At 41.7% G+C, this 23,623-nt stretch overlaps 1 protein-coding gene across 1 annotated transcript; it reads left to right on the top strand.

The window, feature by feature from the left end:
* The first annotated feature begins 11,868 nt into the window (after positions 1 to 11,868).
* Positions 11,869 to 23,132, top strand: LOC101276906 (putative olfactory receptor 10J6). Its single transcript, XM_004284482.1, has 2 exons — positions 11,869 to 12,025; positions 22,186 to 23,132. Exons 1-2 carry the CDS (start codon positions 11,869 to 11,871, stop codon positions 23,130 to 23,132), a joined length of 1,104 nt encoding a protein of 367 aa, XP_004284530.1.
* Positions 23,133 to 23,623: the final 491 nt, after the last annotated feature.

The following is a 23,623-nucleotide window of genomic DNA, read 5'->3' as shown; positions in this document are numbered from 1 at the left end:
ACCTCCCACCAGTTAGAATGGGCATCATCAGAAAATCTACAAACAACAAATACTGGAGCGGGTGTGGAGAAAAGGGGACCCACTTGCACTGTTGGTGGGAATGTAAATTGATACAGCCACTATGGAAAACAGTATGGAAGTTCCTTAAAAATCTAAAAATAGAATTACCATATGATCCAGCAATCCCAGTATTGGGCATATACCCATACTGGGCATAAAACCACAATTCAAAAAGACACATGCACCCCAATGTTCATTGCAGCACTATTTACAATAGCCAGGTCATGGAAGCAACCTAAATGCCCACTGACAGACGAATGGATAAAGAAGATGTGGTACATATATACAATGGAATATTACTCAGCCATAAAAAGGAAAGAAATTGGGTCATTTGTAGAGATGTGGATGGATCTAGAGACTGTCATACAGAGTGAAGTAAGTCAGAAGGAGAAAAACAAATATCATATATTAACGCATATATGTGGAACCTAGAAAAATGGTACAGATGAACCAGTTTGCAGGGCAGAAATTGAGACACAGATGTAGAGAACAAATGTATGGACACCAAGGGGGGAAGTGGTGGGGGGTGGGGGTGTGATGAATTGAGAGATTGGGATTGACATGTATACACTGATGTGTGTAAAATTGATGACTAATAAGAACCTGCTGTATAAAATTATAAATAAAATAAAATTCAAAAATTCAATTTTATATACATCAAATTAATTGGATATAAGTACTGTATGATAAATCAGAAAAAAAGACAGGTGAATGTTAAACCTGGATATTATTATGTTTTCTGTGAGCCACTGGGCTTCTTCTACCAGCATTTGTATCAAGACTATGTTACTGAAATAAATGCTGAACTCATTACTTTAAAACCCTGGTCAGTGCAGGAACTAATGGAAAATGTAAGCTATTGATTTCTGTAGAAGGATTGCAAGTGTTCTTAGATAAGAAAAAGAATAAAGAAAAAGGTTATTGAAAAAGAAAATTAATACATTTCCCTCAAATCATTTTAAGGTACATAAAGAATATGAAAGTCAGGCTAATATACGTGGTTTCCAATCTCAAACATGCCACAGTTACTTTGCAAGAAAGTGGGAAAGTAGCTTGACCTCTGGACTATAATGAACTGGAGTATCTCTTTATTTATTAATAAAGAAACATTAAAAAAAGACTAAAATTTTTCTGGATAAACAAAGATTTAATCACCTCTCCTCTCCAAAACCTTACCACCACATCAGACACCCAGTCTAGTAACAGTGGATTGCAAGTGAGAGAGCTGTAAGACAGACTCTATTTAAGAAGTTTGGAGGTAAATCCAAAGAAAAGAGGGAGAAAAAAACAAGGACACTAAAGGAAACTGACACCTACAGCAAAGAGTAAACACAGCTTATCTCTTAGCCAGATAAACATGTCTGAAATCTCATACTAAAGACCTATTTACTTCAGTTCCTATTACCTATATTATGCCTAGCTTACAAGAAAAAAATTATAAGATGTGATACAAGATGGGAAAAAGTCTGAAGAGACAAAGTGAGCAGCAGAACCAGACACAGATATGGCAGAGATTTTGGAATTATCAGACTGGAAATTTAAAATAACTATGATGAATATGCTAAGGATTCTAATGGGAAAAGTGGACAACATGCAAGAACAGATGGGTACTGTAATCAAAGAGACGGAAAGGCTAAGAAATAATCAAAGGCAAATGTTAAAAATCAAAAACACTTTAACAGAAATGAAGGATACCCTTGATGGACTCATCAGTAGACTGGACACAGTCAAGGAAAGAATCAGTGAGCTTGAAAATCCATCAATAGAAACTTCCCCAAGTGAAATTCAGAATTAAAAAAAAAAGAGAGAGAGAGAAGAAGCAAAACAGAATATCAAAGAACTGTGGGACAATTACAAAAAATGTATTATTACACACACAATAGAAATATCAGAAGGAACAAAAGGAGAACTATTTGAAGTAATAATGACTGAATTATTAATGACAGACACCAAACCATAGATCCAGGAAATACAGAGAATACCAAACAAAACGAATACCAAAAAATCTACACCGAGGCATATTATATTTAAACTGCAGAATATCAAAGGCACCCAAAACACTTACCAAGATATGCATAATCATAGAATCAGAGAAGAGAGAGGGGAAAAAATTCAAAAAAATAATGGCTGAGGGCTTCCCTGGTGGTGCAGTGGTTAAGAATCTACCTGCCAATGCAGGGCACAAGGGTTAGAGCCCTGGTCTGGGAAGATCCCACATGCTGCGGAGCAACTAAGCCTGTGCACCCCAACTACTGAGCATGCTGTCTAGAGCCTGCAAGCCACAAGTACTGAGCCCACGTGCTGCAACTACTGAAGCCCACGTGCCTAGAGCCCATGCTCCACAACAAGTGAAGCCACTGCAATAAGAAGCCCACGCACCACAATGAAGAGTAATCCCCACTCGCCACAACTAGAGAAAGCCCATGCACAGCAACAAAGACCCAATGCAGCCAAAAAAATAAAACAATAAATAATAATAATAATAATGACTATTTCCCAAATTTGAGGGAAAATGTTAATCTACACAGATAAGAAACTCAACTCTAAGTAGTATAAATACAATGAAATACCCATTCAGATACATCATTGCCAAAATGTCAAAAGCCAAACACAGGAAAGAAAATCTTGAAAGCAGCAAGAGAAAAACAACTCATCATGTACACAAGAGAATCCCAATCAGATCAACAAATGACTTCTCATCAGAAGTAACTGAGGCCAGAAGACAGTGGGGTGGTAATATTCAAAGCCCTGAAAGAAAATACTGTCAACCAAGAATCCTATATCCAGCAAAACTACCTTGCAAAAATGAACGTGGTCTTCCCTGGTGGGGCAGTGGTTGAGAGTCCGCCTGCTGATGCAGGGGACACGGGTTCGTGCCCTGGTCTGGAAAGATTCCACATGCCGCGGAGCAGCTAGGCCCGTAAGCCACGGCCGGTGAGCCTGCGTGTCCAGAGCCTGTGCTCTGCAACGGGAGAGGCCACAACAGTGAGAGGCCTGCGTACCGCAAAAAAAAAAAAAAAAAAGAATGCAAAATAAACACATTTCTAGGTAAACAGAAATAGAATTTGTTGTTGGCAAGCCTGCCTTAGAAGAAATACTACAGAAGTTCCTCAGGCTGAAAGGAATTGACATTAGATATAATTTAAATCCATGGGGAAAAAACCCAAAGAACTCCATAATGGTAATTATACCATCTTTTATAGTTACCTATATAATCACATACTTTTCTTTCTTATCTATATTTATTAAAAGAGAAAGTACATAAAACAATACCTAAGACTTTCACTTCCAGTAAGCTGAAGTACTTTTCCCTACTCTCTCACTAAGTACAAATGAAAACCCTGGACATTGTATATGAAATAAACATAAAAAGACTGAAAGATGGAGAGGAGGAGGAAGACCAGCTAGAGACCACAGGACCTGAGGAATGACACAGTGGGGAGCTCACTGCATTTTCTTTTGGCCTCATACACCCCAGACCGCAAACTCAAAAAGCCAGTGACCTGAAAATACCAATGGGTGCAGACACACAAAAGGCCCCCGAGAAAGGTCTGCAATCTCTAGACACAGTACAGGAAAGGGATAACCTAAGAAGACAGAAAACTTTGGAATAAAAACTATTCCAACAAAACACCACAGAAAAAACTGCTTCCCCAACTGTACCCCTACCATCAAAGACCCAGTAGAAAGTCTCAGCTTCCACCCTTACCAGTCTGTAATGAAACATCTCAACACTCCACTGGAATGGTGTCAAAAAAAGACTGAATGTGTAACCAGGAATTTCATCTCTGCTAGGCAGCAAGAACCCCCCACCCCTCCAGTGGTCTCAGTGGAGACCAGGTTGGGAGCTTGGACTTTGGCCTTATGCAGTGGTAATAGGTGCTTCTACCCACCCCCCTTCAGGGGTGTATCAGAGGAGGCTTATTGGAAAGTCAAGATTTTCAGCACCATCCAGCAGTAACAAGGCCACCACCTATAGTATAGTGAGACCTCACAAGGGGCAGTAAAGAGGTACCCTACCTCTCCCAGCCAGGATGTTATCAGTTCAGGTCTACTGGGGAGCCTGAACTCTCACTCCCACCCAGCAGTAACAAGGACCTGATCATCCTGCTGTCAACAAAGGCTGAGCGGAGAACCTGGACTTCCACCCCCACCTGGCAATAAAGAGGTGGCCATTCCTTCCCTTCAGAGCAGTGTAAGAAGAGGCCTGCTGAACCGTAAGTTTAAATAAGATCCAGAGTCTTATAATACTAAAAATATTCAAGTTTCAATCAAACATCATGCATCATACCAAGACTTGGAAATACTTCAAGTTGAATGAAAAAAATACATTCAGATACCAACCCCAACATGACACATAGGCTGGAATTATCTAATAAGGATTTTAAAGAAGCCATCATAAAAATGTTTCAATGAACAATTACAAACATGCTTGAAACAAATAAACTAAAAAAAAACTCAGCAGAAAATAGAAAGTCTCAATAAAGAAATATAAGATATAAAAGATGAAGCAAATAGAAATTTAGAACTAAAAAAATACAGTAATCCAAATTAAGGATAAGTTCAACAGAAGAATGGAAAGAACAGTAGAAAGAATTGGAATTTGAAATAGAACAATAGAAAGTATCCAATCTGAACAACTAAGAAAATCAACTGAAAAACAATGGATGAGTCTAAGGAACAAGTAAGACTATAATAAAAGATCTAATGTTCATGTCATCAGAGTGCCAGGGAAAGAGGAGGAAGAGGATGGAACTAAAAACTTATTGGAAGACATACAATTGAGAGTTTCCCAAATTTGTCAAAAGACATAAACCTACAGACTCAAGAATCTGAGCAAACCCCAAACAGAATAAACCAAAAAATATCCACACTGAGACACATCATAGTCAAACTTCTGAAAACAAAAGGCAAAGAAAAAAATAATTGAAAGCAGCCAGAGAGAAATAATGAAAACAATTTGAATGACAGTGGATTTCTTGTCAGAAACTGTGGAGGAGAGGAGGAAGCTGCACAATATTTTTCAAGTGCTGAAAGAAATGAACTGTTAACCCAGAATTCAGTATCTAGTGAAAATAGTCTTCAGTGATGAAAAAGATAAAGACATATTCAGAGAAAGGAAAGCTAAAAATTTGTCACCAGCAGACCTACTCTAAAAGAATGGCTAAAAGAAGTTCTCTAAATTGAAAGGGAATAAAAGAAAAATCCTTGGAATATTAGCAAGGAAGGAAGAACACAGTAGGCAAAAATATAGGTGAATATAATAGACTTTTCTTCTCCTCTTGAGTTTTCTAAATTATGTTCAGCAGTTGAAGAAAAAATTATAACCCTGTCTAATATGGTTACCAGTGTATGCAGAGGAGATATTTAAGACATATATTATGAATAGGAGGGTAAAGGAATCTCAGTCATAGTTATGTAAATCTATACACGTGATAAGATGACATAGAACTACACACACACACACACAATACCTATGTCAAATTCCTGATTTTGATGTAGTACTGTGATTAAGTAAGAGGTAACCATTGGGGAAAACTGGGTGGAAGGTACACTAGACTTCCTGTACTATCTTTGCAACCTATTCCTGTCTCATTCTACGAGGCCAGTATTACCCTGACCCTAAAACCAAAGACTTCACAAGAAAATGAAACTCAGAGCAATATCTCTTCTAAATGTAGGTGCAAAAATCCTCAACAAAATAGTAGCAAATTTATTCCAGCACAATATAAAAAGGATTTTACACTATAACTTAGTGGGAACTAACCCCAAGAATGCAAGGTTGATTTAACATTCAAAAATTAATTATATGGTATATCCAAACACCAGAATATTATTTAGCCATAAAAATGAATGAAGTACTGATACCAACTACGACATTGTTCAGATGAACCTTGAAAACTTTCTGCAGAGTGAAAGGAGCCACATGAAAGACCACATATTGGATGATTCCACTTATATGAAATGTCCAGAAGAGGCAAATCTACAGAGACAAATTCACAGAATAGTGGTTGCCTAGGGCTGGAGGCTGGAGGGAATGAAGATGAAGAGTGACTGCTACTAGGTAGAGGGTGTCTATTTAGGGGAAGAAAAATGTTTTAAATTTAGATTATGGTGATGATAGTGACTCTATAAGTAAACTAAAATCCACTAAATTGTATATTTAAACAGTGAATTCTATGAACTATAAATTGTATCTCAATAAAGTGGTTTTTAAAAACCACAAAAGTTCCCCTCACCCCATATAAGGAACAAGCTTGCCCACTTCCCACCCCCTAGGGAGCGAGAGAGCAAAGGAACCTGTCACTTGTTCTTGCTCCCCACTGCTGCAGCAGGGGCCCCAATAAAGCCTTGCCTGAAAAAAAAAACACACAAAAGTTCCTTGCAATCTGTGTATAATTTGACACAGAGGCAACACCCCTCATGCTCAGAAATTCCTGAGGATATTAACACACCACAGCTCAAGACATAGTAACTATCCCAGGAAACTGGTAAATGTGTATACTTTGTTTACGAATGCAAAGAAGAGGATAATACCTTTGAGAAATTTCTAGTAATAATGTTTGACCAGAGATATATTTGGACCGAGAAAGGATATGTTCAATTATCTGAAAACTGACTTATATGCATATTAGTCCTTATCCTGTGAGAATGGATAAATGTGGTGTTGTGGGCAGGGAGAGAGACAGAGGTGTGTGTGTGTGTGTGTGTATAAGTCTGGATATGGAATTTAGAGTTATTCCACATGGGTCTGAGGCCCAGTTCTCTCCAAGCCCCATCCTGTCACTTATTGTATGAACTTCGGTGAGTCTCTTCATTTTATGGGTGTGGGCTGTGGATTCAGAGAGCCTGAGTTCAATCTCAGGACTCCACTCCCCAGGGTGGGTCCTAGGACAAGTTGCTCAAACTCTGTGCCTAAAATGCAACGTATAACATTACGTATCTCCGGACTTCCCTGGTGGTCCAGTGGTTAAGACTCCACGCTTGCACTGCATGGGGCGCAGGTTTGATCCCTAGTTGGGGGACTAGGATCCTGCATGCTGCGTGGCGCGGCATGCATAAATAAATAAATAAATATTGATATTACCTATCTCATAGGGTTGTATGAGGATTAAAAGATTGGACACATATAAACAACTCAGAACATTATCTGGCTTATAAGTTAGCTCTACCCATAGTGATAAGAGCAGCAGCAGTAATAAAATAGGGAAAATAATGCTTGTAAAAGTATTACACATCTCAAATTAGAAAATGCAGGTAAAATAAGAGTTTTAAAATTAATTAATATATAATTTTAAGGAAGTATTTTAAGGAAGTATTATTAAGTAATGTGATTTCCTACTACAGTGTTTGTCACTTTCTAGACCTTCAAATATTAGTTTCCTTCCCCCAAGGCCACCACCACCCCACACACAGACACACACAGACACCAGCAGACTGAATTGCAGACTGGTACCTTTTAAATCTGCTTTTATAAAAACCTTGTCTATGTGCTAGGCCCATCTTTTGGTCCTCTAGGACTCATCTCTTCTGCCACCTTCTCTCTTCTGCCAAAGGCACTTGTCACCTTCGTGAAGACTTTGTTTGACTTATTGTTGGGTTTGCTGCAGCTATTTCCTCCCTTAATGTTTTTTGTTTTTTTGGGTTTTTTGCGGTACGCGGGCCTCTCACTGTTGTGGTCTCTTTCATTGCAGAGCACAGGCTCCGGACGCGCAGGCTCAGAGGCTGTGGCTCACGGGCCCAGCCACTCCGCGGCACGTGGGATCTTCCCAGACCGGGGCTCAAACCTGTGTCCCCTGCATCGGCAGGTGGACTCTCAACCACTGTGCCACCAGGGAAGCCCCTTTAATGTTTCTTACAGGTTGAAAAAAGAGAGTAGGAGAAGAACGTGGCCTAAGCTACAGAGGGATCTGATACATGAAAAAGAGCCCATGGATTTCTTCTTTTCCAGCATGTTTTTCCTCCTTTTCACCCCGAGATAAAGAAAGACTATAAGTGGGCCAGAGGAAATAAGGTCAGATGCTTCTACTGGCTACAGAATGCCGAAATACACAAACACAAGGCTCGGTACTTTGTAAATGCTCATCAGTTCATCCATCCCAAGTTGTATTAAGAGCCCTGGGTGGGTACCAGGAATGCAGAGATGGATGCAAGCATGCCTGTCTTTCTCATGTTTCTTCAAGTTTGAGCTAGCCATGCTATTTCCCTTGCTTACCCTCATCTTCCTCACCCTACCCAACTTCAGTTCACCTATGTGAATACCCTAATCTTCCATCCTGACTTCATCCTCTCCTGGACTACACCAGGGAGAACTGAGTGCTCATTCCTTTGTGACCAAACTCTCCCTCCACGGTCCCTACCACCCTGACCTCCCTTAGCTGCATATAGACACACCTCAGACATACTGCAAATTCAGTTCCAGACCATCAAAATGAAATGAACATCACAATAAAGGGAGTCACAAAAATGTTTTGGTTTCCCAAGTACATATGTTTATACTAGACTGTAGTCTATTAAGTGTGCATTATGTTAAAAAAAAAGTACATAACGTAATTAAAAAATGATCCTGTTGGTAAAAAGCCACTCATCAGCTTGTTCAACACAGGTTGCCACAAACCTTCAATTTGTAAAAATGTAACCACAATATCTGCAAAGCACAACAAAGCAAAGATGGTCTCTCTCTTGAGATCCTGAGCTCCTTAGGGATACAGAATCTATCTGGCTTAGGACAGTGACTGGTACATTATAAATACTCAGCACTTATATTTTGAGTGAAAGTATGACAAATTTCCTACTAAAAGCTATATATATTTTAATGGAATACACCATGATAAATAATACTAAAATACTTAAAATATGTGCAAACGACTGTGGCAGCAGACATAAAGGAGCAACTAGTGCTGCCTGGGTTGAGCAGAGAGTGGAAAAGAGAGTAGCTGTCGATGATGTGGACCATGATGATGACGGCAGCCCCGATCAATCTATTCACTCTTCTTGTCACTCCTCTCTAGCCACACAGGACTGCTTGCCATTTCTCATTCTGGGATTTTCCTGACTTCAGCTTTTGAATTGCTTTGTGATGATTTTGATCGAGATGTATCTAAAGATGTGTATGCGCATGCATGCATACAGCACTGCAATAAAAAATATACTTCTTACTATGGGTCTGAGTCAAAAGAGTTTTACAAAACCCTAATCTAGAGCAACAGATTTTTATCTTTGGTATATGAGAGATTTCTTTGAGAATATGATGAAAAATGCACACGTGCCCACACTCACAATATTTTGCACACAATTTTAGGGAGTTCACAAACCCGCTGAAACCCCTTCAAGAACTCCTTAAGGATCTGTGGAATTCAGCTTCAGAACCGACCCTTATGGTACATCAGGTGCTGATCCTAAGACACTAGCATCACTTATTAACCCTCCCTGTCTTCTGTGTGAGACAAAAGAGAGATTCCAGGAGAAGGCAGCCCCTATGCCTGGGACCCTTGACCTTCAGCAGTCTGTTGAAGACAGAAAAATCACAAGTGGCCAAGATGTGCCTCAATCCTGATTTTGAGGTTAAAAATATGACAAAAGTGTAAGATAGAAAATGGAAAGATTGGCCTTGGAGTTGAAATAACAATGGGTCATTTATATCCAAAATATAGGAATGTGTAAAAATAGATGTTACTATACTAGCCTTTTCCAATGTATTTTCTAGTTCTAACAGTGGAGGTACATAAATATTTCTTAATTAAACACATAACCACCTGTCCAAGAGACAAAAGTGTAAGTTATGAAAGAGAAGAGCTCTTCAGAGGAAGAACTCCAACGGGAAAAGACATGGGACACAAATAAACTTTCAGCTCCCACTCACCCGTCAGATGGGAAACTGGGCACTGCTGGGCTCAATTTATTAGAAATTGCATTTCACACCTAGAGCAGAGCAATCAAAGTCACTTGCCCAGAATTAGCCATTGCCACTCCAAATAGCTACCACATAGCCATTATGGAATTAACAATTCTAAAAGGCTTTCGAACGGGGGTCCCCAACGTTTTTGGCACCAGGAACCGGTTTTGTGGAAGTCAATTTTTCCACGGACCGGGTGGGAGGTGGGGTGCGGACAGTTCAGGCAGTAATGCAAGTTATGGGGAGCAAGCGGCAGAGGAAGCTTCGCTCGTTCGCCCGCCGCTCACCTCCTGCTGTGTGGTCCGGTTCCCAACAGGCTGCGGACGGGTATCTGTCCGTGGCCCGGGGGTTGGGGACATCCGCTTTAGAGGGACAAGAAATTTCTGAGAAGAGGAGTTCTCGATGAAGGCACCATTCCTTGAGAAAAGACACCCCTCTGTTCTCCCTGTGCTCAGTTTCCAGGGCTGCAATAATGTTGTTTTAAAGGGTCTTTGTTTTCTCCTATAAAAGAAAAGGGTACTCCACCTAAATGCACACTATTTAAGTGGCCAGTGGGGATGAATTCATGGAAAGAAGGGCCTCTCTCGTTGCAACTATTTATTTTTCAATCAGCAAATGGTTAAGGAGAGTCTTTTTGAAATGCCCATTAAGGATCATATAACTGAGATCATGGAAGTGGGGACAGTCTCAGGTGGTCCCTGGGATTCTTTAACTGAAGTCACTGGGTCACCATCACTGGGTCTGCTCCACGCACAGGCAAAAGTCAAGTACCAAACGGCCAGGTGAGGTGGGAGTCAGGAGGATTTTCAATTAAAATGCCCCCACATAAGAAGAAGTCATCAAAGTGCTCCTGGAGTACTGCCGTCTCAGCAGTCACGTGTACCCTGATCAGAAAGCCTGGCTTCTGCCTTCTTTTTGGAGCATGAGTAGAAGAGCAGGTTAAGTGCTTGAACCAGTTCACAACACAGCTTTCTATTTGGTCTACACATGAGCTATGAAATGTTGGTAAAGAGGAAAATCATTGGCCAGGACTAAAGGTCTCCTGATGAAATGAGTCAATCTGTTAAGAAATGCTTCTGTCCATAGCTCTGTACATGGTATCCTTGGCCTCCATGTACCCCACACTGTAAACAACAGGGTCCAACAGCAGAGAGATGATGGTGTAGGTCTCAGAGATGGTCTATTTTCTACTGAATTGACCCGCTCGGTCTTGAGGTAAGTGATAGAGGCACAAACATATCAGGCAATGACCATGGTGAGGTGGGAGGTACAGGTGGCAAAGCCCAGAGATGAAGCGATCCAAAGCATGGTGGAGGTGATGAGGGCTTCAGTGCAGGAAATGTAAACCAAGCCCATGAAGCCTGAACATATGTGTGGGGAATAAAAAACTGTTTACTCGGGGCTTCCCTGGTGGCGCAGTGGTTGAGAGTCCGCCTGCCGATGCAGGGGACACGGGTTCGTGTCCCGGTCCGGGAGGATCCCACATGCCCCGGAGCGGCTAGGCCCGTGAGCTATGGCCGCTGAGCCTGCGCGTCCGGAGCCTGTGCTCCGCAACGGGAGAGGCCACAACAGAGAGAGGCCCGCGTACCAAAAAAAAAAAAAAAAAAACTGTTTACTTCCTGGATAGGAGTGGCAATAAAGGAGTGTTTCATGGCAGGAGGGAGATCACAAAAGAAATAGGCCACCACAGCATCACAGAAATATAGGTGGAACAGGGATGACATCTAGACAGCTGCTATACCTGGGCCAGTACTAAAGAAAACACACACCAACTGGGCACACACCCCCTTGTTCACAAACTCTACACCTCAAAGATTTTCACATGACCGCATAACAGCTGGTGATGGTCAAGACGACAAAGAACAGGATTGTTCTGAGACATGAGACTTGAGGGTACTAGGGAATGAGGACCAATGTATATGGTCTCTGAACTAGCCTCTGTGCTCAGGAAGAAGGATGTGGCCAATGTGGTGAGAACCAGGACCGTGGCATTTCCTGACAAGGTGAAGATTCGCACAACAGCACTCACGACGATGGAGGTGCCCGTCAAGGTGAACTCTGTCAGCTTCTGTGAGCTTCTTTCTCTGTATTCTGTAGTTTTAAGGATGTGAATTAAATGGGTGAACATGGGAAAATTCTCTTGTACTGACATGGACTCTAGGTCCTGGGCAGAAACATGACATAGGGCAAGATAAGGTGACAAGAGTGAAAAAAGACAGTTCTAGCTAAGACCTCCTGCAGCCGCCCACGTGAGAAATCTGCCCACGTTTCTTCAGTGCATGTATTCTCTGTCACTACAGACTGAGAAATGCATTCCTATACATAGAGAGGGGAACTTTTCTCTTCAACATACTTAAGACACAGTCACACCGAGTTCCTGCCGTTATATTTTTTCTTCTTTTCACAGCTCCTCCCCCAGATGCTGTTCTCACAAAGGGATGATGAACAGCAAGGAGGTGCTTATGGCCCGTGGGTTCCAATGAATAAAAAATTTTAATGGATTAAAAAAATCCATTTCAGCCATCAAGATGAATTTTATAAATATGAGGTTGAAGATGAGTGATGCCAAATAAATGAGTGATAATTGAGGGATGTAGAGAAGCATAAAGACTGAGAAATGGATATTGTGACATTCTAGAGGCGCAGGATAGTTGAATTCTGAAATCAGAAGTGAGATTTCATTGAGGGAGGCTGATCTAGACAGAGGCCTGAACCCAAAAGGAGACAATGACAAATTCATCAGGGAATTTCTTTTACAAATGAATCCTGAAATTAAGACCAAAGAATGAGATCAAGGGAAGACTCCCATGTACCAACAGGACCTAGAAAGGGAGAGGTCCATCTGTGAGTGTGCCAGAATTGGGAAGGGCAGGTAGGAGTCAGCGAGCAGCCTGGAGCTGGCATTTAGAGTCTGAAATCGCTTCTTTGGTGGAAAGGTCAGTCATAATCTCAGGTGAACACTGATTTTTCTCTGTCACTGGGTGAAACGTTATGCAGTGGGAAGCAGAGACACAACAGCCTCTCTGTCAAAAACAGACGATCTATAATCTGCATGGGAAACACACAATGGATCCTGAGTCCCCGATAGAAATCTTGCTTCTTTCCTTTTGATCCTTGTCAGAATTACTGCACAGGTTCCTAAGGAAGGGAAGACCTCCCTTTTTCTCCCTCCATCATCTTCTGCAATGTGGATCCTGTCACACACCCTTTAAGGAAATTGCTCTTTCAAAGGTCACCAATGAAACTTTTATTGCTAAATCCAGCATCCTTTCTACTTAGATCTCTCTGATGCATTTAATACCACTGGACACTGCCTCCTGGAAACTTACAGTAACTTGGTTTCCATGACACTATACACACCATCCTTCCCTCTACCAAACATTACTTTTTGTCTTTCTCCCTGACTCTTCCCTTGCTTCCAACCCTAGGAACCCAAATGTTCCCTCACATCAGTACTTGGTTCCTTGACCTTTGCTCTCTTCTCCCTTCCACTGAAAGAGATAATCTTTTTCTGTTTCATCATCACTTATACGTTGATTCCTCTGAAACCTCTATTTCTAATCTCAAGTGGCACTCACATATTTCAAGTTCTCCACTAGCCTGTTCTACATGTAGGTCATACTATCATTTCAAATGTAGCATTTTAGAAACCAAACTTATCATCTACCCTCCACCTCCTCCAGATGAACTCCCTCTCAATTGTTTTATCTGCACAAATAGCACCATATTTTTCCAAATCATATGCAATCAGAAGTTTAAAATATTGGACCAAATTAGAGTTTACTCTATGTATCTCTTTTTTTTTTAATCTCAGATTTGCCCTTTTTCTTTTACCATAAGACTCTGCCATCAGTCTAAGATTATTTACCTTTGATTTTATTCAACCACCCATCAGGGTGATCATCAGTTACTCTTGCTGTCTCCATCGCCTCTTTCCATCTACTACAAGTAAATGCTCTTAAATTTCCTTACGGCCAACAGAACATATGGCAAATAATTCTTTATTAGCACCAAAATCCTCTTCTCTTCTCTAACCCCATGTTCTTTTCTCCTTCAATCTCTTCCTATCCAGGCTCTCCCAGTGGTTACTGTGACTTTGTCTTCCATAAATATCCCAGGCCTTAGAAGGAATCTTTCAAGTATTCTTTAATCCCTCAGGTAATCTTCAGTTAGGTCTCGCATCTCTGCCTCCTTCCAGATCTGAGTGTATGCCACGTCCTTTTTGCGGCACTGCCAGTGCCCTCTCCTCCCATCCTCTCTGAAGGCACACTTTACTGCATGCCAGCTGATGTCACCAGGACAATGCTACTTGAGGCACATGGGTGACCCTGCTTCTATTCAACACTTGCCATCTTTCCTCCCCTATCCTCAGTCTTTCCAGAGCCACCCAGACAGGAACCAACACCTCTCACCTGAATTTTCACTGGCAGGAAGGTACCCAGGAACCTCTCAGCAACCACAGGGATTGGCTCACCTTGAGAACTCAACTCAGTTCTACAGACCTAGGATTCATTTTCCTATATTCTGACATCAGAACCTTCCTTCCTGCAACAGAAAGAATCCACAGTTTCCACTTTGGCTGCTACTGAAGCTCAGGCTAGTTTCCTCCAAGGCGTAAGAAATATATTTGAGAGAAGGAAACTAAAGAACAGAATCAGGCCCCACCTCCCCTCCCTTCTTCCCATTCTACTCTGAAACCTACTTTCCAACCCAGCTGGTCTCTTCACAGTGGCTGAACATATATTTTCACGTCCAGCTATAAACTTTGGCACTCGATCCTATCAGTCATATACACTTATCATCCCCCAGGCCAGCTCCATAGCCTCATCTCCCATTAGAGAAGATGCTCTTCTACACTGATCTCCAAACCATCTTTGGTGGACAGAATGATACTTTAGTAATTTTTCATGAAAACTAGAAGCAGTTGCTGGACTCTATATTCTCTAAATTTTATGGCATTCATTAATTAACATATGGGAAAGGGAAGAGCCTAGTACCTGGGTTCCCAGTAAAGGTTATCTCCCAGCTCTTACTTACAGCAGATTTGCTTATATTACTCAGTTGGATTCTACTTTCTGTTTACTACTGTTCTATGTAAAAAGTCCCCACCCTGCTTGAATCATGTGATTCCACTAATATATACTGGGCTCCTTTCATGTGCAGAAATAATAGTTAAGTAAAACAGGTGATATAAAAAGGAATAAGACCTAATGCTCAGCCTTAATCAAGAGAGGATAAGAGATAAATACACTAATAGCTATAATATGAGAAAGACATGGTGATATCCATAAAAAGATTCAAAATGACAATAACCATCCAGACATTTTCCCACACACTTTATGCATATTATAGTATCCCATTTATGCTCACAATAACACCGTGAGGTGGATAATTTTATCTTTGTTTTGAAGAAAAGGAAAGCAAGGTTCAGAGAGGTTGAGCGGCTTTCACAATAGTCAACCATTAGTATTATGGGTTCCCCCCCATAATCTGGTCTCCGCTTACCCCTTTAAGATACAACTCTTAGCATAGCAATTGGCTTCCCAATTATAACACTACAAAATAATTGTGAGATGTTATTATTAGTTATTTTCATTACTATGAAAACCATGGAGCAGAATGTCTGGCATATCCTCAACAGATATTAAGTCCCTTCTCAGAGAAGCAAGGACCCCAAAGAAAATTTGCCTGCATATGAGAAATAATGTAGGCTTTGTCCACAGATAACAGAATATGAAGCCAAAAGACAGCATCCAGTGGGGCTTCAGAATAACCGAGTAATTACTTTATTTACCTATTTATTTATTTATTTATTTATAGCTGCATTGGGTCTTCGTTGCTGCACACAGGCTTTCTCTAAGTGCAGCGAGCAGGGGCTACCCTTCATTGTGGTGCATGGGGTTGTCATTGTGGTGGCTTCTCTTGCTGCGGAGCACAGGCTCTAGGCACGTGGGCTTCAGTAGTTGTGGCACACGGTTTCTGTAGTTGTGGCTCACAGGCTCTAGAGCACAGGCTCAGTAGTTGTGGCACACGGGCTTAGCTGCTCCACAGCATGTGGGATCTTCCCAGACCAAGGCTCGAACCCATGTCCCCTGCCTTGGCAAGCAGATTCTTAACCACTCTGCCACCAGGGAAGTCTCCAAGTGATTACTTCTAACTCATGCGTCCATTCACCCAGGATGGACAAAGAGGCAGCCACCAGACCCAGTAAAGTAGGTTGGAGCATTTAGCAACACGGCCCCAGGGCTGGGCTTACCAGAAAAGTCTATAAAGGACCTTGCCCTAATGAGAGGGCTTGAAGCTTTCTCTATGTTTTATATGGGAACTGTGGGGAGGTCTGAGGTTAAAGCAACAAGGTCTCCTTGAGTCTGGGATATGCCTTAGCTCAGACTTGAGTTGAGTGAGGATAAAAAAAGAGATTTTCTCTTGTCCTCACTAGAAAGCAGCAATGTATAGTCAATTTTGGAGAGTAACATGGAGATTTTCTAGGCCTTCATGGTACTTCCTCTATCTACAAAGAACAGGTATCCAAGAACATTCGAAGAACATAAGGAAAACTGAAACATAACCTGACTCACCTTTAATCCTTACCTTGATGTGACTAAATAGCTGATTAACTTATAAACTAAGCTCCATTTGTGCTCCAGAATTGTCCACTTAGGTTTTGTCTGGCTGTGGCCATTCTTCTGTGAGTTCAATATGGGAGATGCAAAGCGGTTCCACCATACGTTGGGGCAGTGGTCAAGGTACATACATCATGTCACATACAACCACAGGATACAAAGCAAAACTAATCTAATGTTATTGATACGTTACACTGAGGCCCATAGTCTACAAGGGGCTGATCCAACTGTGTCTGGAGCAAGGAGGCAAAGACAAATGTAAAGCATTTCATCCAGAGCTCTAGCTGCTACAGTAACTTCTCATTGTAACCTCATGGGGTTCTTGTGAGGATTAGATGTGATGAGACATTCACAGCACCTACTCAGTACACGTTCTGGCACCAAGTAAGTGCTAAGTGTCAACTAAGACATAAAGGAAAATGAGAATTACCACCTAAAACTTCAAATCATCTGTGTTAAACTTCTTGGTATATTCCTACAAACAAAAAGAAACATTCATGCTCTATTTTCAGTCTCTGCTCCCAACTCTAATCCTTCCCTAACCAAACCCATGTATGTCTCCTGCTAGTAGCAGAAATGGGATAAGTTCTTCCCATAGACACTGAGGGGCACCACATCTGACTTTCATACAAGTGCATTTTCACCGATAGTAACTAAACAAGGGCAACACACTAACATGGATTCAAAAGAACGAAAGATAGTGCCATGTGACATTCAACACATCTTTGTCTGAGTTGAGCTATTTTTCTCCAGGAGAAAAAGAAAGAACCAGGTCATGTGAGACCAAAGCTTGCCCATATTCCCTGCATGATCCATTTGTAATGAGATCTCCCAGCTCATTTCTGGATTCTGACTCCACGCAGACCCACGGGATGCACAGTAAGTCTCTTGGCAAATGAACCCTGGAGACAAGAGCTAGACAACAGGAATTCTCCTCTGAGAGTCCCTTCCAAATCAGATTTAAAGGGGCAGCTCCTCGAAGGTCAGAGGTGTTCAGGGCGAATGTGTCACCCTGTGCTTCAAACAGAGTGCAGGGAACTGTAGGTGACCTAATAATGTAATAAGACTGACCTAGAACCTAATAAGGCTGAGTTTTGTAAGGTACCAAGATTCTATTATTTCTTCTAGCAAAAAAATGACAATCAGTTTTCTTGGCATTGCAGTGACGTCTTGTAAGTAAGTCATAATTGCCTGCTATGCTCTAAAACCAGAAAAGAGCACAGGCAGATTCTACAGACTCAAGAAGGTGGGGGAATTCCTTTGAGTATGAGAAGGCTTCTGTCCCAAAGAAAAGTCATCATTCTCTTGTTTATTCAAATAGTTCACATAATCACCATTTTCTTAAGAAGTCAACTCCTCCATTCCTGGATCCTTACACCTATTTTGTTTAATGAAAGGAAAAGAAAGGAAAGGACAGGATGGCAAGTTTGGCCAAAAGACAATGTCATTATTTTTTTAGCTGCACAACTCTTTTTAACACAAAATTATAATTATAGAGACTTCGACTACCTTGCATATTTTACTTTTTAAAACAGATTCTGTTTCTAGGCACAGATTTTGCTTATAAAGATGTAGATAATTTTAAGTACCCATGAGTTTTGTCATAATTTCTTCCCCTTGCAAATGGTATTTCCTTTATACCCTCAAATTATTTTTCCCCTCTATCTTATTTTTCTTTTTCCTCTAGTCAGAGTATCGGCTTCATGACTAAAATTTTGATGCATGGGCACATTTCAGTATTCTTACTCCCCCACAGGGCTTTGGTCCTTCTGGAGTATTTAAATCATTTTGAAAGCTCCTTTCTATTCTATACTATGCTTTTGAGATTGTCTACTGGTGTGTCCCTCACACAGAAACACCCCGAGGGTTCAGGCACAGACAGGAACCAGATTTGGGTGGTAGAAGGGCTGCTGCTCCAGTGCCCAGCTGCAGTCACTTCTGGCTGGGGTGACTCAAAAGAGCAACCAGGGGGAAAAGAGGAGGCAGCCATCTGCTGCTAAAATCATCCTTAAGTTCATTGACACCTGTTTCAACTGCTGAGAACTCATCCCAGCCAATCTCCACCAGTGGAACTGACCTACCCGTTCCACACACTTCTTCGGCACCGTGGTGCTCTCTACGACCTATCCTCACCTCCCCTCCGAAGGTGAACACTGGGGTCTGTTCACCCAATGTCTTCCATGCAAGAATGGAAGACACCCCAGGAGGACTCACAATGCGATCTACTCCCACATCCCATACTTCCCCATCTCCTTCACTGGGGCCTGCCTCACCTCCAGGGTCAGTAACAGCCCTGTGTTGGTCATTTCAGCCACACAGTCCTTGACAGTAAGAATTTTGGATTGCACTTCAAAAAGAGACAGGTTAGGGCTTCCCTGGTGACACAGTGGTTGGGAGTCCGCCTGCCGATGCAGGGGACATGGGTTCGCGTCCTGGTCTGGGAAGATCCCACATGCCACGGAGCGGCTGGGCCCGTGAGCCATGGCTGCTGAGCCTGCGTGTCCGGAGCCTGTGCTCCGCAATGGGAGAGGCCACAACAGTGAGAGGCCCGCGTACCGCAAAAAAAAAAAAAAAAAAAAAAAAAGAGAGAGACAGGTTAAAAAGTGAGATAGGAGGCAATTGCTCTTAATCTGTATTCTTAGTCTTTAATGCTAAAACATCCCTGGAGATGTGACAAGATGGAGTGAACCGCACCCTAGAACTCCTGATGTGGACAGCAATGGTCAGGAGGAATACTTGGAAAAATATTCCAAGAGTGATGAGCGTGTGACACCTACTCTAGGAAGTACAGCTAACCACCAAAGTGCACTTTATGGAGGGTAAATCCCACTCACTACAGGGCTCTTTGTTTATTTTGGCTAAAGGGCATGTGGAAGCTTGGGCTGTGCCTGAGTTCCTCTGGAAGGAGAAATGATAGCTCCTCCTAGTGGCAGAACATCACCCTTCCCTCACCTACTACACAACTTGCCTCTAAATAACTACTAACACAGAAAGAACGCTGCTTTGAACATTTGCATTGAACATTTGCATTATGTGCTCCCACGTGTCTTGAGCTGGCCTTCTTTTTGCATTTTTTCCCTCAAGTTCTAAGAATATCCTGCCTTAAGATAGTCTTTCATTGTCTGTTCAATCCAATTCAAATGTTCACCACAGGCAATAAACTTATTTCTCACCCCTCTTTTTCTCCTGGGCTTATGTACCTGGGCCACATTCCCTGGTCATCAGCCATCCTGTTTATAACTTTACAATTTATTCAAAGAAAGTAACTTTATTTTTACCTGAGGTATACTTATAGCAAATCCAGCTGATTCGGGGTGAAAGCAGTACTTTTCAGGCCCTAAAGACACCAGGGATTTTCTTCCTCCTCCTGACTCAATTCAGCTTTTCTTCTTCTTCCCTACTCCAAATATGTCTATGGCTTTCCTGGCTTAATACTTTCTTAACCATTTTTTGTAACTCACTGCAATAGGCTCATCAGGAAAGGGGAAAGGCACATACGATCTGCTGTTCTCATCAATGACGTGTTAAAAGTTCTTTTTTGTTTCCTCCCTGTAACCAGGCTTTCCAGCCCAAGACTCTACTGAAACTGGCCAGTACCTCACCAGTAACCTCCTTCTTCCTCGATCTAATATCTGTTCTCAGTTGTCATCCTCCTTGACTTCTCTAAACTATCTATGAGCTATACATTTATGCTCAAAATTAAAATAAGGGCCATAATCCTCATAATCTCACCATATATTATAGGTGAGATTCCTATAATCTCACCCCCACCTGAAGATAACGGTCAACCCGTGATAATATCAGCTGTATATTCTTTCAGACTTTTTGCATATATAAATATATGCATTCACACACACAGACACTTTTAACCATATGGCAACCCACCGTGTTATTGTTCTTTATATAGCTTTTCTGTTGCTCTTATTTAATGCATTTCACACATCTGTCTATGGAAGTACATTAGAGTAGCATTGTTCAACACAACTTTCACCAAGGAAGGAAATGTTTGATATCCGTGCTGCCCAGCAGAGTAGCCACTATTCATGTGTTGCTTTTGGGCACTTGAAATGTGGCTACTGGGACTGATGAACTGAATTTTTCCTTTAATTTTAAGTAGCCACAGCTCTACAGCTCTACCTCATCCTTCCTAAAAAGCTGCTTAGAGTTGCACTGACACTCTTTCATCTCTACCTATCCAATTGGTATCTTGGCAGCCTCTTAATATAAATTACTTTAATTAGTGGCACACTCATTTCTACTTTAAATGTCTACCTTCTTATTTCCCACATTGGTACTTTCCAGAATATCCACAACATTTTCTAGATTGTGTTTCCCAGATTCCTAGGAATCTAGATTCACTAAGAGTCTAGAATGTTTTCTAGATTGCTACTGTAAGTTTCCTAGATTTGCCAAAATCCTCCAGCCTGCTAATGTTATCTTGCTCTTTGCAGAAAATGGTTCAAACCACCATTTGATATGTGGTGGCGATCCCAGAGTCCCTCACCAAACTTCCAGGAAATACTGTGTGTGCTTGCAAGGGGGAAGATAGGACAAGAGAGGCCCTGTACTTCTTCCAATCATTACTAGCAAGAAGTTTTCTTCCTCCCTCTGGATTTTACCTCTTGCATATGGTACCCTTTTTCTGCACTGCCATCACCCAACTCTCTCCACTTTTCCAAATACCACTAACTCAAGATTGTACATATGACAGCTGTAAATGAAAGTCTGGGGCTCTTGGGGGTTTTACATCACAATATAGTTTAGCAAACAATTTAGAATCAATTATTACACCTCTTTTATTTTTAAAATTCCCTCTGCCAAAAAGAAATCGGTTCTTTCTTTCATTAAAGGTTCAGCCTTCTGACATGTTGCTGGTCCTCCTCTCTTTTCCAACAATTTCCCCCTTTTCTCCTTATTTTACTCACACCTAAACCCTCAAATCCCTGTTAATACTTTTACAACAAAGCAACTTTGCCAACGGTTTGTCTCACCTAGACCATCCTGGCTGAGCCCCCAATACCTCAACTTCACTCCCACTAACGTGTCCCTAAAGACCAGCTCTCCTGAGATTAATTCTGCTCCCTGTACACTGTTCCCAGAAGTTTTTCCGAAGTGGCACCCATAATTTTAATTCAGTAAGTCTAACTCTTTCGTCTCCATTTCGTTGTGCCAGCTTCTCGTACTTTCCCTAGAAGATAAACAAAGGCAAAGCTGGGATGGTGGAGGCTCAGGTGCCCTGCAGCTTACATGTCATTAAAAGAAACAACCTTCCATCCATGCTCTACAAAAACAACAACATATTCAGGATGAGAACTTGAAAGGATATGTGAAGTAGTCTCACATATTAGTCATTCCCTAGAGGCTTAAGAAAAGATTAAGGAGACAGTAAAAATTGAAAAAAGGGAGGAGGCTAAAGCAGCCATAGAGCTATGCCAGCACCCTCCTGATTATACAGTGAGGAAATAGACTCGTGTGTGTGTGCGTTTATGTGTGTGTGTGTGTGTGTGTGTGTGTGTGTGTGTGTGTGTCCCCACACTTCTCTCTCTATCCCTGTTTTAGAGTCCACGATGGGAATTTCTCCATGTTGACTCCCTGCATTGCTTTCAGGCACTGAAACTGAAGAATGCAGAGAAAAAAACCTCACAGAAGTGACAGAGTTCATTTTCCTAGGATTCTCCAGATTCCATGAACACCAGAGCACCCTCTTTGCAGTTTTTCTCATCTTGTATACATTAATCCTGGCTGGCAATGCCATCATCTTGACCATTATCCACATTGATTGTCACCTCCACATGCCCATATACTTCTTCCTGAGCATCTTGGCCAGTTCAGAGACTGTGTACACATTGGTCACCATTCCACGGATGCTCTCCGGCCTCATAGCCCAGGACCAGCCAATCTCCTTGGCAGGCTGTACCACTCAAGTGTTCTTCTTTGTTACCTTAGCCATCAACAACTGCTTTCTGCTCACAGTGATGGGATATGACCACCATGTGGCCATCTGCAGCCCCCTGAGATACACACTCATCATGAGCAAGAGGGTGTGTGTCCAGCTGATGTGTGGAGCCTTTAGCACTGGCCTGGCCATGGCAGCTGTCCAGGTGACATCCATATTTACCTTACCATTTTGTCACAGAGTGGTTGGTCATTTCTTCTGTGACATCCTCCCTGTCATAAAACTCTCCCGGATTGATACCACTGTCAATGAGATCATCAATTTTGTTGTCAGTTTATCAGTGATCCTGGTTCCCATGGGCCTGGTCTTCATCTCCTACGTTCTTTTCATCTCCACCATCCTCAATACCGCCTCAGCCGAGGGCCAGAAGAAGGCCTTTGCCATATGTGCCTCCCACCTCACCATGGTCATGGTCCACTACAGCTGTGCCTCCACTGACTACCTCAAGCCTAAGTCAGAAAATTCTGTAGAACAAGACCTCCTTCTCTCAGTGACCTACACCATCATCACTCCCCTTCTGAACTGTGTTGTTTACAGTCTGAGGAACAAGAAGGTCAAGGATTCCCTACGCAGAGCTGTGGGCAGAAACATTTCTTAATCCACTGACCCTTTTTATAGAGCAGTATGTGTTCTCATTGCATCCAACCTCACAAGTCTGTCCTGTGCAGTCTATCCTGTAATGAGATGTGCACAACTTGCTTCAGCACCCTTATTACAAAAATCATCATCTTTGTCTCCACATATTTCAAACTTTTGTCCAGGCATTTTCAACTGGGTATTTAAGAGGTGAGGAAGGTGGGCATGATTTTTTTAAAAGCATACCAGATTTCCAGGGTAGGGCAGGGGACTTCTTAAAAGCATATTAAATGTGGTCATTTTATGTTTGAAAAAATTTTTTTAAATCTCTATTACTTTCAGAATACAACCTACAGAAAATAAAACTGGATAAAATCTTCCCAGGAGGATAATAGTAAACAGTAAGGAAGAAAATTATACCAGAACCTTTGGGAAAGGTGAGATGCATGTTATTTTTTTTAATTAAGAAAGTTGGAAATCACTGGTTTAGCTCTTGAAACTTCAGCCTTTATT

Source organism: Orcinus orca, chromosome 1, assembly GCF_937001465.1.
Source record: "Orcinus orca chromosome 1, mOrcOrc1.1, whole genome shotgun sequence".
Taxonomy (NCBI): Eukaryota; Metazoa; Chordata; class Mammalia; order Artiodactyla; family Delphinidae; genus Orcinus; species Orcinus orca.
This window is presented reverse-complemented; position numbering and strand designations above follow the sequence as displayed.

What these genes read in the sequence shown, in the direction of transcription:
- LOC101276906 (XM_004284482.1), top strand. Translation starts at nt 11,869, where the DNA reads ATGTATATGGTCTCTGAACTAGCCTCTGTGCTCAGGAAGAAGGATGTG. An exon ending in GGTGAACTCTGTCAGCTTCT is followed by an intron (nt 12,026 to 22,185) that starts GTGAGCTTCTTT and finishes CATTGCTTTCAG; the next exon opens with GCACTGAAACTGAAGAATGC.